The 16,296-nt window shown below is 38.1% G+C and overlaps 1 protein-coding gene across 4 annotated transcripts in view; it reads right to left on the bottom strand.

The window, feature by feature from the left end:
- FAM169A (family with sequence similarity 169 member A) overlaps positions 1–16,296 on the bottom strand; it is a 67,307-nt gene that overhangs the window by 15,673 nt on the left and 35,338 nt on the right. For all 4 annotated transcript variants that reach the window (XM_032848397.1, XM_032848371.1, XM_032848388.1 and 1 more), the window contains exon 6: positions 12,409–12,588. In XM_032848397.1, the coding sequence (XP_032704288.1) occupies positions 12,409–12,588 (180 nt within the window). The remainder of the gene's footprint in view (positions 1–12,408; positions 12,589–16,296) is intronic.

Genomic DNA, 16,296 nt, shown 5'->3' with positions numbered 1-16,296 from the left:
GCTTCCACCCTCTCTCTGCCTGCGTCTTTGCCTACTTGTGATCTCTGTCAAATAAATAAATTATTTTTAAAAAAATAATGCTAGAACAAAAATCTATATAAAAAGGGCAGATCCTGACCTCACATCATAAAATTAAATTTTAGATGGAGTCTAGACCTACTAAGAGAAGCAAAATACTTAAAAGAAATCTAAGAGAATACCTCCTAGACATAATGGTGCTCAAAGATTTCTCATAAAAGATATAAAAACCACAATCCATAATGAAATATTATGATAAACCCATTACAGTTTAAAACTTTCTATCAGGAACTAGGCAACAGGAATTTCTTTTTTTTTTTTTTTTAAGATTTTATTTATTTATTTGACAGACAGAGATCACAAGTAGGCAGAGAGGCAGGCAGAGAGAGAGGAGGAAGCAGGCTCCCTGCTGAGTGGAGAGCCCGATGCAGGGCTCCATCCCAGGACCCTGAGATCATGACCTGAGCCGAAGGCAGAGGCCTTAACCCACTGAGCCACCCAGGCGCACCACAACAGAAATTTCTAATGATAGAAATGTCCTATATCAGCAATGTCCAAGAGAGTAGCCACTAGGCACATGTGGCTAATGAAGAAATGAATGCATAATTTAATTTTAATTAAACTGAAATTAAATCTAATTTATATTAGTGACTGCCAAACTGGACTGCACAGTATTACATTAAAAAGATATCATAAAAACACAAATTGGGAGATTTTCAGAATAAGACAAAGGATTAGTACTCTCAGCATATAAAAAAAAATCCTAAAATTTTTTTTTTTTTTTAAAGATTTTATTTATTTATTTGACAGACAGAGATCACAAGTAGATGGAGAGGCAGGCAGAGAGAGAGAGAGAGGGAAGCAGGCTCCCTGCTGAGCAGAGAGCCTGATGCGGGACTCGATCCCAGACCCCTGAGATCATGACCTGAGCCAAAGGCAGCGGCTTAACCCACTGAGCCACCCAGGCGCCCCAAAAATCCTAAAATTTAATTAGAGAGATAAAATGACCCCAAAAAGAACTGGTAGATGTTATGAAAAGGATATTTACACATAACGAAACTGACAAGTCACTTAACAAAGGCAAAGACGGCAAACCTTACTAGGTGCCAAGGAAATGCAAGATGAAACAACTAAACACCATTTTCACACCCATCAGATAACCTAAGCATTCAAAGAATAAGGAAAACAGAAACTCCCACATTCTCTTTGTGTGAGAATAATTTTGCAACAGTTAGTAGAGTTGTAAAAACATATTGTATACTCCAATTCTACTACTGGGTATATACCCTAATGACCTGCACATATGCAAAAGAAGATTTCTGTAATATTCACTACAGAGCTGTTTTTAAACAGGGGTGCAGAGTTCAACCTAAGAGCCCACCATTAAGGGATACATGATTAAATTACAAAATGTATACAATAAAATACTATACAGAAACTACAACAAATTACAGCTACATATTAACAATGATAAATCTAAAAGATCAGTAAAAAACAATATATGTACAAATGATGTCATTTATATAAAGTTTGAAAACACATTAAACAAATTAATGTGTAAAATCACATTAACAAGTAAACATGTTAAATGTGTTTAAACACATTAAAATATGGCAATTCCTCAAAAAGTTCAACACAGAATTCTATATAACTCAAGCAATTCCACTCTCAGCCAGAAAGCAGGGGCTCAAACAGTCATCTATGCACCAATGTCCACGGCAACATTGTTCACAACAGCAAAAAGGTAGAAAGAACCCAATTGTCCATCCATCAGAAGATGATTAGATTTATGAATGAAATGTGACATATATACACAATAAAAAAATCATAAAAAGAAATGGAATTTTTTTTAAAGATTTGAGAGAGAGAATGCGTGTGAGCAGAGGGAGGGGCAAACAGAGAGGGAGAGAGAATTCTCAAGCAGACTCCCCACTGAGGAAGGATCCAGACACATGGCTCAATCCCATGACCCTTAGATTGTGACCAGAGCCAAAATCAAGAGTTGGATGTGGGGTGTCTGAGTGGCTCAGTCAGTTGAGTGTCTCTTGGTTCTGGCACAGGTGGCGTGAAATCAAGCCCCGCATAGGACTCCATGCTCAGTGCATTAATCTGCTTGAGTTTCTCTCTTCCTCTGCTCCTCCCCCTTTCTATGCATGCACACACTCTCTCTCTCAAATAAATAAATCTTAAAAAAAAAAAAAAAAAATAGGAGTCACCACTTAACTGACTGAGCCACCCAGGCACCCCAGGAAAGAAATTTTGATATATGCTATAACATGGATGGTCCTTAAATACTATGCCAAGTGAAATAAAGTACACACAGAACAACAAATACTGATTCCACTTCTATGAGGTACCTAGAATAGGCAAATTCATAAAGACTGAGAATGAATGTGACTAATGCAACTGAATTCCACAACTACAAATAGTTCAAATGATAAATATGTTATATATATTACAGCCCCCCCAAAACTTAAAAATTTTTAAAATAAAAAAGCAAACTAGGGGTGCCTGGCTGGCTTAATCGGTAGAGCATGCAACTCCTAATATTGGGATTGTGTGGAGCCCCACACTGGGTGTGGAGATAACTTAAAAATAAAATCTTTAAAAACTGGGACACCTGGGTTGGCTCAGCCATTAAGCTTCTGCCTTTGGTGCAGGTCATAATCCCACGGTCCTGGAATCAAGCCTTACATCAGGCTCCCTGTTCAGTGTTTCCTCCTCTGCCTGCTGTTACCCCTGCTTGTGCATGCATGCGCTCTGACAAATAAAAAAAAGTCTTTATAAAAATAAAATAAATAGGGGCGCCTGGGTGGCTCAGTGGGTTAAGCCTCTGCCTTTGGCTCAGGTCATGATCTCAGGGTCCTGGGATCGAGTCCCGCATCGGGCTCTCTGCTCAGCGGGGAGCCTGCTTCCTCCTCTCTCTCTGTCTGCCTCTCTGCCTACTTGTGATCTCTGTCAAATAAATAAATAAAATCTTTAAAAAAAATAAAATAAAATAAAAATAAATAAATAAATATAGAACTACCCTATAACCTAGTAAATGCACTACTGGGTATTTACCCAAAGAATATGAAAACATTAAATTTAAAAAGCTATAGGCGGGATGGGATGCCTGGGTGGCTCAGTCAGTTAAGCATCTGCCTTTGGCTCAGGTCATGATCCCAGGGTCCTGGGATCAAGTCCCACATCAGGCTCCCTGCTCAGCAGGGAGCATGCTTCTCTCTGGGCCTGCCACTCCCCCTGCTTGTACGCTTTCTCTTTCACAAATAAATAAAATATTTAAACATAAATAAATAAAAGAATATAGGTACCCCTATGTTTACTGCAGCACTATTTACATACAATAGTCAAGAAATGGAAGCAGCCCAAGTGTCCAGAGGACAGATGAATGGATAAAGATGTGGCATGTATATACTATGTCATATTACGCAGCCATCAAAAAGAATGAAACTTTGCCATTTGCAACAACATGGGTGGATCTAGAAGGTATATGCTAAGCAAAGTAAGTTAGAGAAGACAAATGCTGTATGATCTCACACATATATGGAATTTAAGGAAACAAAGGGGGAAAAAAAAACAAAAATAGACCCTTTAGTATAAAGATCAGACAGATGGTTAACAGAGGGGAGGTGGGCGGGGGAATGGGCAAAATAGGTGAGGAGATTAAGAGTACAGTTATCTTGGAACACCTGGCTAGCTCAGTCAGTAGAGCATGTGACTGTTCATCTCAGGGTTTCAGTTCAAACCCCACACTGTACATGGAGATCACATAAAAATAAAATCTTTAAAAATAAAAATGATTTTAAAAAAGAGTATACTTATGTTCATGATCACTAATATATGCAACTGCTGAATCACTAGATTGTACACCTAAAATAGCTATACAGGAATTAAAATTTTTAAAAATGTAAAAAAATAACCTCTCACAAATTAGCTTACAGAAAATTGACATCATTATCTTTTTTTCTGTCCAACAATATTATAATTGTATAATATGTACAACTGTGATTCTGTTCAAATCAGTTAGCATTTACATATTCTCCACAGAGTTCTTAGAATTAACATAGGAAAAATGTATACCTTTAAGAACTTTATCTTTTGTTACCATAATAAATACTGTGTTCTCTTAAACATTATTTCTTCTAGTGCTCATATACAAGAAAGATACTGATTTACTTACGTATTAATTTTGTCTAGGGTTAATTTTCTTGAGTTTTCGACAATCTGCTTCTTTGTTAGGGCCAAGACTGAAAGCCTTTCGTGATCTCTACCAACAAAAGTACATCTGTCCTCCTTTAAATCCTGTGGTGCTTTACCTGTAGTGCTCTTAAGCTCCTTAAAGTATGTTCTACTTTACAATCTATTTCTTTAGGTTCTCGTTTTAATACCAGTTTAGACTGCGAGTTCCTTGTGCATAGATTCCACGAATATCTCTTCTTCTGTGACAGCACTCTGTCTAGTTCTTTGCATGGAATGAATGTGCTCAATAAATGGCTATGAAAAAAGGTTCTATGAGGCAAAGAACGTTAAAATAGTTGGGAGACATTTAGCCCAGAAGAATATCTGTAGAGAAGTGAATAGTTCATGCTGCTTAGCTGAGAGAGGTTCCTTCTTGTGGAACAGACAAATCTGAAGTGGGAGCTCTAGTCACCTTTTCTCAAGTGCTCCTTTTAAACTTCATACTGACTATGGAAGGCATTCCTTACTAGTTTAGTCATTAAATTCAGACAAATAACTCAATGTTGTGGCCTATTGTGCTTGTTTTCTCCAGCTTCTCCCTTTTAAATATGTATGGAAACTAAAACCAAAAAACATAAGAAACATGTTTTATATGCTTATACATACAGGAAAAAAAAACGAGAGAATAGTATCGTAGTGTCAGTATATCCATCAACCAGATTAATAGTACTAACATTTTGCCGTATCGTTTTAACTTAGTTTTAGGGAGAACTAAATAAAACCTGGTAGATACAGCTGATGTTCTCTTTGGACCTCTCCCTAACCCCATCCCCCTTTCTCCTTTTCTCCCCAGAGGTAACTATGACCCTAAAGTTGTGTATATCCTTCCTGTCCACAGTTTCATACTGAGATCTATGTCCATAAACCCCATAAGGCATTATTTAGTTTACCTTTTTGCGTTCAGCCATGTGGCCCAGGTAGTTCTATTTTTAATTTTTTGAGGAACCTCCATACAGTTTCCCATAGTGGCTGTACCAGTCTGCACTCCCACCAACAATTCAAGCGGGTTACTTTTTCTCTACATACTTGAAAACAATGGTTTCTTGAGTTTTTTATTTTAGCCATTCTGACAGGTGTGAGGTTGATACCTCATTGTGGTTTTGATTCTCATTTCTCTGATGATGAGTGATGTTCAGCAGCTTTTCATGCGTCCATGGGCCAACTATAGGTCTTCTATGGAGAAATGTCTGTTCACATCCTCTGCCCGTTTTTAACTGCATTGGGTTTTTTGTGTGTTAAGTTGTGGAAGTTCTTTATATATTTTGGATACTAACCCTTTATCAGATATGTCATTTGCAAATATCTTCTCCCATTCTGTAGGTTTGCTTTTAGTTTGTTGTCTCCTTCGCTGTGCAGCTTTTTATTTTGATGTAGTCCCAATAGTTTATTCTTGCTTTTGTATCCACTGCCTCAGGAGACAAATCTAGAAGGATGTTGCTAAAACCAATGTCAGAGAAACTACTTCCTATGTTCTCTTCTAGGATTTCTATGGTTTCAGGCCTCACATTTAGGTCCCTGATCCATTTTGGGTATATAGTATACAAAAGTGGTACAGTTTCATTCCTTTGCATGTTGCTGTCCAATTTCCCCAATCCTATTTGTTGAAGCGATTATTTTTTTTCCCCTTTGCATATTCTTGCCTCCTTTGCCTTAATCTTTGACAAAGATTAACTGACCATAAATTGTGGGTTTATGTCCAGGCTTTCTATTCTGTTCACTGATCTATGTGTCTTACTGTTGTGCTAGTACCATATTGTTTGGATTATTACAGCTTTGTTTCGTGGGGGTTGGGGGGTTGGATTATTATAGCTTTGTAATGTAACTTGAAGTCTGGAATTGTGATACCTCCAGTTTTGTTTTTCTTTTTCAAGGTTGCTTTGGCCTTTTGAGGTCTTTTGTGATTCCATACAACTTTTCAGATTGTTTTAGTCCTGTGAAAAATTCTGTTGATATTTTGATAGGAATTGCATTTAAATCTATAGATTACTTTAGGTAAGTATGGACATTTTTCACATATTTGTTCTTCCAGTCCATGAGCATCGAATGTCTTTTCCATTTCTCTGTGTCATCTTCAGTTTCTTTCATCAGTTTCTTATAGTTTTCAGAGTATGGATCTTTTTCACCTCTTTGGTCAGGTTTATTCCTAGGTATTTTATTATTTGTGGTGTGACTGTATATGGGATTGTTTTTTTAACTGCTTTTTCTGCTGCCTCATTGTTAGTGTACAGACATGAAATGGATATCCGCACATTGATTTTGCATCCTATAACTTTACTGAAACCATATCATTTTTTTTTTATCTATTTTAATTTGAGAGAGAGACACAGAGTGAGAGAGAGAGAAAGAGAGAGAGAGAGAGAGAACAAGCAGGAGGAAGCGCAGAAGACAAGCAGACTCCCTGAAAGCAGGGAGCTCAATGTGGGACTCCATCCCAGGACCCTGAGATCATGACCTGGGCCAAAGGCACACACTTAACCAACTGAGCCACCCAGGGATCCCTGAATCCATTTATCAGTTCTAAGAGATTTTTTTTTTTTTGAGATTTTATTTTTAAATTGTCTCTACACCCAATATGGGGCCCAAATTTTCAACACTGATATCAAGAGTCACATACTCCACTGACTGAAGCACTCCTACTTGTTCTAATAGTTTTTTGGCGGGTCTTACATTTTATTAGGGGCTAATATGTAAGTTTAAAAGTAATCCCGATAAAATTCCAACAAAACTTTTTTTTTTAATCTGGTAAGTGGGTTCTGAAGTCTATACAGGAAAAGAAGTAAGGTCAGAAACATGAAATGGGGGAGAAGACTAGTCCTTTTAGATAACCAAAAGCTAAAATAAATATAAGAGCGAAGTACTGGAACTTAAAAGATTAATAGAAATAAATAAGCAGATAAGAAATATACAGAAACAGGGGTGTGTGGATGGCTCAGTCGGTTAAGCATCTGCCTTCGGCTCAGGTCATGATCCCGGGGTCCTGAGATAAGCCCTGCATTGGGCTCCATGCTCAGTAGGGAGGCTGCTTCTCCCACCCCTCCCCCCCGGTTAACCCCCCCCCAGTTGCTCCTGAGCTTGCATGCTCACTCTCTCTCCCTCTCAAATGAATAAAATCTTAAAATATATATATATACACAAACATATACATATACAAATTTAATATATGATCTAGGTTAAGAGTTAGGATACTTTTCCTTAAAGGGGCAGACAGTAAGTAGTTTAGACTTACAGACCATATAGGCACTGTCAAAACAAACCAACTCTAACATTTTAGCGCAAAAGAAGCCATAGACAACATGTAAATGAATGAACACAAGCTGTGTTCCAATAAAACTTTTTTTTTAAAGATTTTATTTATTCATTTGACAGACAAAGATCACAAGTAGGCAGAGAGGCAGGCAAGAGAGAGGAGAAAGCAGGCGCCCCGCAGAGCAGAGAGCCCAATGTGGGACTCGATCCCAGGACCCTGGGATCATGACCTGAGCCGAAGGCAGAGGCTTTAACCCACTGAGCCACCCAGGCGCCCTAAAACTTTTTTTTTTACAAAGAGTTATCAAGTCAGTGACCACTGTCTGCTGATCTGATATAGATATTAATGCAAATCAGTGCAGAAGATAAATTATTCAACAAATAATACTAGAGCAATCCTATACCTGTCAAGTAAAATAAAACTGGAACCACACCTCATATGGGACACCAGGATAAATGCCAAATGGGTAAGATTCATGAGACCTTATTCATTCTATGTGTTTAGGTATCAGTACGTGATAGTACTGTGTAAATCAGCTTTTCATAGGTACCTAAATCATCTACTCAAGCCTGAGGCCAACCCCATCCATACTTAGCATGCACTACTATTTGTGGAATAAACAAATTCTCTTTCTAAAGCTTACAACGTACAACACTATAATCTTTCCTGGATCATTAAAAATGTTAATGGAAACAAGCAAAGGTCATCAAAGAATACTGGGCATCTAGCAGCCATAAGGAACTACTAATTAAGTTGTAAGAGAAAATCAAATGGAAATCCAAGTTCTTCAAATATAATGAGTATTGTACAAGAGAGAAAGAAGAGCAAGAAACAGAAAATAGAGATGCCATATAGTCTAAAATTTTCTGTTTTCAGTATATTCCTTTACTTTCACACTACATTCATAAACATTATACGGCAACCTCCTGCCTAAACAGAAGGATAAATGGAGCTAAAGCCCACTCAGACTATGCAAAAATAGACATACACCTGTAATTCATTTGGTATTCAATTTATCATTAGAATTAGAAAAGAGGGGGTGCCTGCATGGCTCAGTGGGTTAAAGCCTCTGCCTTTGGCTCGGGTCATGATCTCAGGGTCCTGGGATCGAGCCCCACATCGGGCTCTCTGCTCAGCAGGGAGCCTGCTTCCCCCTCTCCTCTCTCTCTGCCTGCCTCTCTGACTACTTGTGATCTCTTTCTGTCAAATAAATAAATAAAATCTTTGTCAAATAAATAAATAAAATCTTTTCTTAAAAAAAAGAATTAGAAAAGTTTTTTTTTTAAGATTTTATTTATTTATTTGAGAGACAGAGCCCACACAAGCAGAGGGGAGGAGCAGAGGGAGAAATAGACTCCCCACTGAGCAGGGAGCCTGACATGGGGCTCAATCCCAGCACCCTGGGATCCCAAGCGAACCAAAGGCAGCTGACCAACCGACTGAGCCACCCAGGCACCCCAGAAAAGAGTAAGTATTAAGAGATTCTGCCTACAGTGGGTATGTTACATTCCTTCCCAAATTCAGTAAAGCTATAATCAGATTTTAAGGGGAAAGCTATTTTCAGATTATCCAGCTGTATAAAGGGTTCATTTCATTCGCATGTATGGGTCTACACAGAAACTATGATTCAATGGGCATGCAACACTTGGTTCTTGTTTTCTGGATTTCTGATATTTAAAAAGGGGGAGCAAACTAAGAACAAAACCATATTTTCAGTGGAAATAAAGATCTCTAGTTAGATGAAAATCAATGGTAAATTATGTTTTAATAAAGCTTTCAAGTAAATTACCTTCTGGGACTAAATCTTACTTCATTAAGAGAAAAGCAGTGGTTTGGGAGTAACATTTATAGGTACAAATATAAATCCACCAATAGTTTTTTTTTTTTTTAATATTTTATTTATTTATTTGACAAGCAGAGCTCACAAGTAGGCAGAGAGGCAGGTGGGGGGCGCGGGGAAGCAGGCTCCCTGCTGAGCAGAGAGCCTGATGCAGGGCTCGATCCCAGGACCCTGGGATCATGACCTGAGCTGAGGCAGAGGCTTTAACCCACTAAGCCACCCAGGCGCCCCTCCACCAATAGTTTTTAAATATCACCACAGTGTATATTCATACAATGGAATACTAAACAGCACTGAAAATGAATAAATAGAGCTATGTGAATCCACAAGAATGAATTCATAAATATACAAATCAAACTGCAGGAGAATTCATACAGTATGTATCATTTATATAAAAGTCTTTGTAAGACTTTATGTATTTGAGAGAGAGAGAGCACACAAGCAGGGAGGGGCTGTAGAAGGAGAGGGAGAAGCAGGCTCCACAGAGCAGGAAGCCTGAAATAGGGCTCCATCCCAGGACCCCGGGATTATGACTGAGCCAAAGGCAGACAGTTAACCAACTGAGCCACCCAAAGCCCCAGTTTTTAAATATGTTAAACAATAGGACATATTGTTGGAGGATATATAAATAAGCTTTGTAAGTCTAAGAGGGACACCTGAGTGGCTCAGTAGGTTAAGTGCCCAACTCTTGGTTTTGGCTCAGGTCATGATCTCAGGGTAGTGAGATCAGCCCCACATCAGGATCTGCACTGGGCATGGAGTCTGCTTAAGGTTCTCTCTCTCCTTTCAGCCCCAATCCCTCATGCACGTGCTTGTGTACACACTTTCTTTCTCTCCTTTTTTTCTCTCTCTCCCCCTCTCTCGAAAACAAAAAGTCTAAGAAATATATGGGGAAAATAATGCCAAAAGGAGGTGGTGCTTATTGCAGGGAAGGAAGTGAGTTAATTGGGTACGTGTACAACTAGACTAGCAATGATCCATTTCTCATGGATGGCACATGCTGAATGGTACATGAGTTTTTGTTGTCTTATTCTTTACATCTTTGTATACGTCTGAAATTATTTTTTTTTTTTTTAATTTGTCAGAGAGAGAGAGAGAGAGAGAGCACAGGCAGACAGAGAGGCAGGCAGAGTCAGAGGGAGAAGCAGGCTCCCTGCCGAGCAAGGGGCCCGATGTGGGACTCGATCCCAGGACGCTGGGATCATGACCTGAACCGAAGGCAGCTGCTTAACCAACTGAGCCATCCAGGCGTCCCTGAAATTATTTTTTTTAATTTAATTTTTTTAAAGATTTTATTTATTCATTTGACAGAGATGACAAGTAGGCAGAGAGGCAGGCAGAGAGAGGGGAAGGGAAGCAGGCTCCCTGCTGAGCAGTGAGCCCGATGTGGGGCTCGATCCCAGAACCCTGGGATCATGACCTGAGCTGAAGACAGAGGCTTTAGCCCACCGAGCCACCCAGGCACCCCTTTTTTTTTTTAATTTTAAAAGCTACCACAACAGAGAACCCAAAAAAGAAATGGTCAAAGGATCTAAATACATTTCCCCCAAAATACAGAAATGGCCAACTACCATATGAAAAGATGCTCAACATGAAATGCAAATCAAACCTATAATAAGATGCCACTTTACACCCACAAGAATGGCTATAATCAAAAAGATAGTAACTGTACTCCTGAAAGAAATAATACATTATATATCAATAAAAATAAATAAATAAAATGAAAATAAAATAAAAATTTAAAAAACAGAAAGACAGTAACAAGTGTTGGTGACAATATAAATGGTAACTTTCATCCACTACTTATGGGAATGTAAAATGGTACATGTGCTTTAGAAAATAGTTTGGGAGTTCTTCATAATGTTAAATATAGAGTCACCATATGACCCAGCAATTCTATCCACAACTAAGTGCAGAGAAATAGCCATACAAAAACTATATAAATGTTCACAGCAGCATTATTCATTAACAGCTAAAAAGTGGAAACAACCCCAAAAGTCCATCAACTGATGATGGATAAACAAAATGCAGCATATCCATAAGAGAATATTATTCATCCATAAAAAGGAATGAAGCACTGATTCATGCTACAACACAGATGAACTTTTTTTTTTAACATTTTTTTTTAATTTTATTTTTTATAAACATATAATATATTTTTCCCCCAGAGGTACAAGTCTGTGAATCGCCAGGTTTACACACTTCACCACACTCACCATAGCACATACCCTCCCCAATGTCCCTAATAACCCCAACCCCCTCTCCCAACCCCCCTCCCCCCAGCAACCCTCAGTTTGTTTTGTGAGATTAAGAGTCACTTATGGTTTATCTCCCTCCCAATCCCATCTTGCTTCATTTACTCTTCTCCTACCCCCTTAACCCCCATGCTGCATCTCCTCTCCCTCATATCAGGGAGATCATATGATAGTTGTCTTTCTCCGATTGACTTATTTCGCTAAGCATGATACCCTCTAGTTCCATCCACGTTGTCGCAAATGGCAAGATTTCATTTCTTTTGATGGCTGCATAGTATTCCATTAACACAGATGAACTTTAACAAAATTTATGCAAAATAAAAGAAGCTAGATACAAAGGGTTTATAAAATAATCATATCACATGATTATATTTATATGAAATGTCGAGGACAGGTAAATCCATACAGAAGAAAACAGACTGGTGGTTGCTAGGGGATGAAGGAGTGGGGGAATGAAGAGTGACTCCTAGTTGGTGCAGGGTTTCTTTTTGGGGTAATGAGCATGTTCTGGAATTAGATACTGGTTATGGGTACACAGCTATGAATGTAATAAAAATCACTGAACTGTACACTTTAAGAGGGTGAAATTTGATGGTGTATGAATTATATGTCAACTTTTTAAAAAAGCCACCACACCTCCAAAAATTGCCATATACATGAGACTAGGACACATCTGCAAAATGAAGCCCTAGGGACCCAAAGAACCCAAATTTAGTTAATAGTGATATATGCACATTTACAGTATTCCTCAGAAACAACTTAAAAGGGACAATGAAACAAGTTTAACATTGTTAAACTTAATTTACCTGTGTACATGAGAGAGGAGAGTGGATACCGCAAGCCAAGCGCATCCTCTGTAAAGGAATCAACAAAGTCCTCTAGCATATGAAGCCCAAAATCTTTGCCTCTGTATTTCTTTCTTAAAAACATTGTATCAAGAACTGGCAGCTGGTAGCTTTGGGTAAGAAATGAGGCACATATGCTTCCTGCAGTCATGAAAAAAGAAACGCAGTAATTTTTCACATTAAAAGGCCATACATGTATATATGTTTAAAGAACATAATTAACAGTCTAAAAATGGTTAGTTTTTCTTACCTTTAGAGTGTTAAAGAAATGTATCAATTTCATAATATAAAATGCTTCCCAGCTGCTGTTACACATACTTCACAATGTATAGATGTGATGATGATAGAACTATGTATTTTGTCACAGGATCATCTAATAGAAGTCACTATTACCATTTTTTAAGTATATACTAGAATATGCATTGCTATCTACAGACTTGCACAACTTTAAACCTCATCACCTATTACATTTTAAAACTAAAAAAGTGTATGTGATGACTCTTTTTAGTGTTTGTGATGACTATATATAGTGTAAAATGCGTGAAGTACCTCATTACAACTTCAGTACCTAAATAATCATCTATCCATTTTTCTCTAGTGAGTAGTCTCATTTTTATCTACTCCATGCTGGCAAAGAAAGAAGTCAGTTTTCCAGATTTTTAAGGACCACAGAATAGGACTAAACGGAAACAGAGGCGCTTGGGCAGCTCAGCCAGTTAAGCATCGGCCTTCGGCTCAAGTAATGATGACAGGATCCTGGGATCTAGCTAGCCCCAAGGACCTGCTCTCTGCTCAGCAGAGGGTCCTTCTCTCCCTCTTCCTCTGCCCACTCCCCAGCTCGTGCTTGCTCCCTCTTGCTCTTTTTCTCTACCTCAAATAAATAAATAAAAATTTTTAGAAAAGTGACTAAACAGAAACATTTCTTAGAAATGGCTAAGTCAACAATCTTTTTGCTGTACATGCATTTTTTTTAAATATCTTGAATACTTAAACAGAAGAAATAACTTACAGTCACTAAATATGCATCTTCTATTACACAGCTATGTTGATTTGTCTTTTTAAGAATGCTGATTTGTGTTCCGACCCTCCGGTTAGATGTGCTAGCTCCTTTAACACATTATAAGATAGTATATAGGTTGTGGGCATCACGGTGGGGCATCCCACTCTCTATTAACTTTAGAAATAGTTCATAGTTAATCAGTCAATATTCTACTCTTTTTGTGCCTCAAATTAAAAAACCTATTGTTCTTCGATTATTCATATGATTTCAGATAATTCTAATAATGCAGTTCAAGGAAAACATAAAATTTCAGGTAACAAACATCCCACAAAATGACTTTAACCAATCATACCATTGATGACTTGATCAATATAACAAGATCTTTTTTAGATGAACCAAATAATTTGGGTTATTCATGACTAAATTGTGGAGAATTTCAGTAACTTTCTGCAATACTCTCCAAGACTATCAACTAATTTAAGCTTAGAATAGGTAATTCTCATTGCTTAGATCTTAAATGCTGACATTCAGCTAGGATATTTCTACAGTTTAAAAGGTCTTATAGAATGGCTATTCTACAATGTTAACAATGTTATATACTTGAGAGGCACCTGGGTGGCTCAGTGGGTTAAGCCTCTGCCTTCAACTCAGGTCATGATCCCAGGGTCCTGGGATCAAGCCCCACATTGGGTCTCTGCTCAGCAAGGAGCCTGCTTCCCCTCTCCTCTCTGTCTGGCTGCCTCTCTGCCTACTTGTGATCTCTGTCAAATAAACAAATAAAATCTTTAAAAAAAAGTGTTATATACTTGAAATTTACTAAGAAAGTAAATATTCAGTGTTATCTCTACAAAAAAAAAAAAAAGAAAATGGTAACTGTGCAGCAGTCTTTTTTAATTAGCTTGATTTTGGTGAATATTTCACAATGTATACATATCAAATTACCAAGCCGTACACTTGAATTATGTATCATTTTAACTGTAAATTTTACTGAATAAAGCTGAAATATATAAACAAGTTACTTGTAAGAGTGTAACAGGTAGTCTCACCAATAACTACTATGACCATAATTAATTTTTAATGCCTTGAAATCAGAGTTTTTTCATAGTAACTGCTAGCAGTGATTACAAAAATCAAGAGACATTACTTTAGGGGCGTCTGGGTGGCTCAGTGGGTTAAAGCCTCTGCCTTCAACTCAGGTCCTGATCCCAGAATCCTGGGATCTAGCCCCGAATCGGGCTCTCTGCTTAGCAAGGAGCCTGCTTCCCTTCTTCTCCTGCCTGCCTGTCTGCCTACTTGTGATCTGTCAAATAAGTAAAAAATCTTAAAAAAAAAAAAAAAAAAAAAAAAAAAAAAAAGGAGGGGCGCCTGGGTGGCTCAGTGGGTCAGAGCCTCTGCCTTTGGCTCAGGTCCTGATCCTAGGATCGAGCCCCGCATTTGGCTTTCTGCCCAGCAGGGAGCCTGCTTCCCTTCCTTTCTCTCTGCCTGCCTCTCTACCTACTTGTCATCTCTCTCTGTCAAATAAATAAATAAAATCTTTAAAAAAAAAAAAAAGAGAGACATTACCTTATAAGCACTAGTAATTCAAAGGACAAAGCAAAAATGAAGAGTGAAAGCACTATCTAGTTCTAATTCTCAATTCAGAGTCTGAGGATTTATGGCTGTTTCCTACTGTACATGCTCCAGGTTCCTTACGACGGTATAATAATTTCATGATGGAAATAATCCACAATTTGATTTTTTTTTCACACATACATTTGTTCTACCAGAGAGGAGGTAAATTCCAGCATCTTATATTGTTAAAATGGTAAATTTATGGAACTAGCAGTATTCACAAAGTTTCAAGTTTTTCTATATTTATTTGTCATGTATATATTCATTGCAAAATAAGATGCTGATTCTCTTCCTTTACTTAAAAACTTAGTTGACCCTTGAACAACTTGGGAGTTAAGAGCACTGACCTCCTGAGCAGCTGAAAATCCCCATATAACTTAACCCCCAAAAAGTTAACTACTAACACTCTACTGCTGACAAGAAGCCTTACCGGTAACAGTCAATTAACATATATTTTGTATGTTATATCTATCATATACTATATTCTCCCAATACAGTAGGCTAGAGAGAATAAAATGTTATTAAGAAAGTCCTAAGAGGGGGGCGCCTGGGTGGCTCAGTGGGTTAAGCCGCTGCCTTCGGCTCAGGTCATGATCTCTGGGTCCTGGGATCGAGTCCCGCATCGGGCTCTCTGCTCAGCGGGGAGCCTGCTTTCCCTGCCTCTCTCTCTTCCTGCCTTTCTGCCTACTTGTGATCTCTCTCTGTCAAATAAATAAATAAAATCTTTAAAAAAAAAAAAAAAAAGTTCTAAGAGGGGTGCCTGGGTAGCTCATTTGGTTAAGCATCTGACTCTTGCTTTCAGCTCAGGCCATGATCTCAGGATCCTGGAATTGAGCCTTGTGTCAGCCTCCACACTTAGTGCGGAATCTGCTTGTCCCTCTTCCTCCTCCTCTTCTCCTCTCTCCGCTCATGCTCTCTCTAATAAATAAATGAAATCTTAAAAAAGTCGTAAGAGATAATACATTTGTAGTACTATACTGTATTTATTGAAAAAAACCACATATAACAGACCCATGGAGTTCAAACCTGTGTTGTTCAAGGGGCAACTGTACTTTAAGTGTTCTATCAGTACACAGAAATACCAAATAAAGAGCATAAAAACTTCCCATGTTACCATTCTTCAGACCCATCAACAGCTGTAGACAATAGCACAATTAACTAGTAAAGCAAAACCACAACCTAACTTAGATGAAGTTCTCATTAAATTAAATTTACCAACTGTAATTAAATTAAATTAA

This window comes from Lontra canadensis, unplaced genomic scaffold (assembly GCF_010015895.1).
Source record: "Lontra canadensis isolate GAN:19392208 unplaced genomic scaffold, GSC_riverotter_1.0 scaffold4, whole genome shotgun sequence".
Taxonomy (NCBI): Eukaryota; Metazoa; Chordata; class Mammalia; order Carnivora; family Mustelidae; genus Lontra; species Lontra canadensis.
Note: the sequence above shows the minus strand (reverse complement) of the source record. Positions and strands in the feature narration are given on the sequence as shown.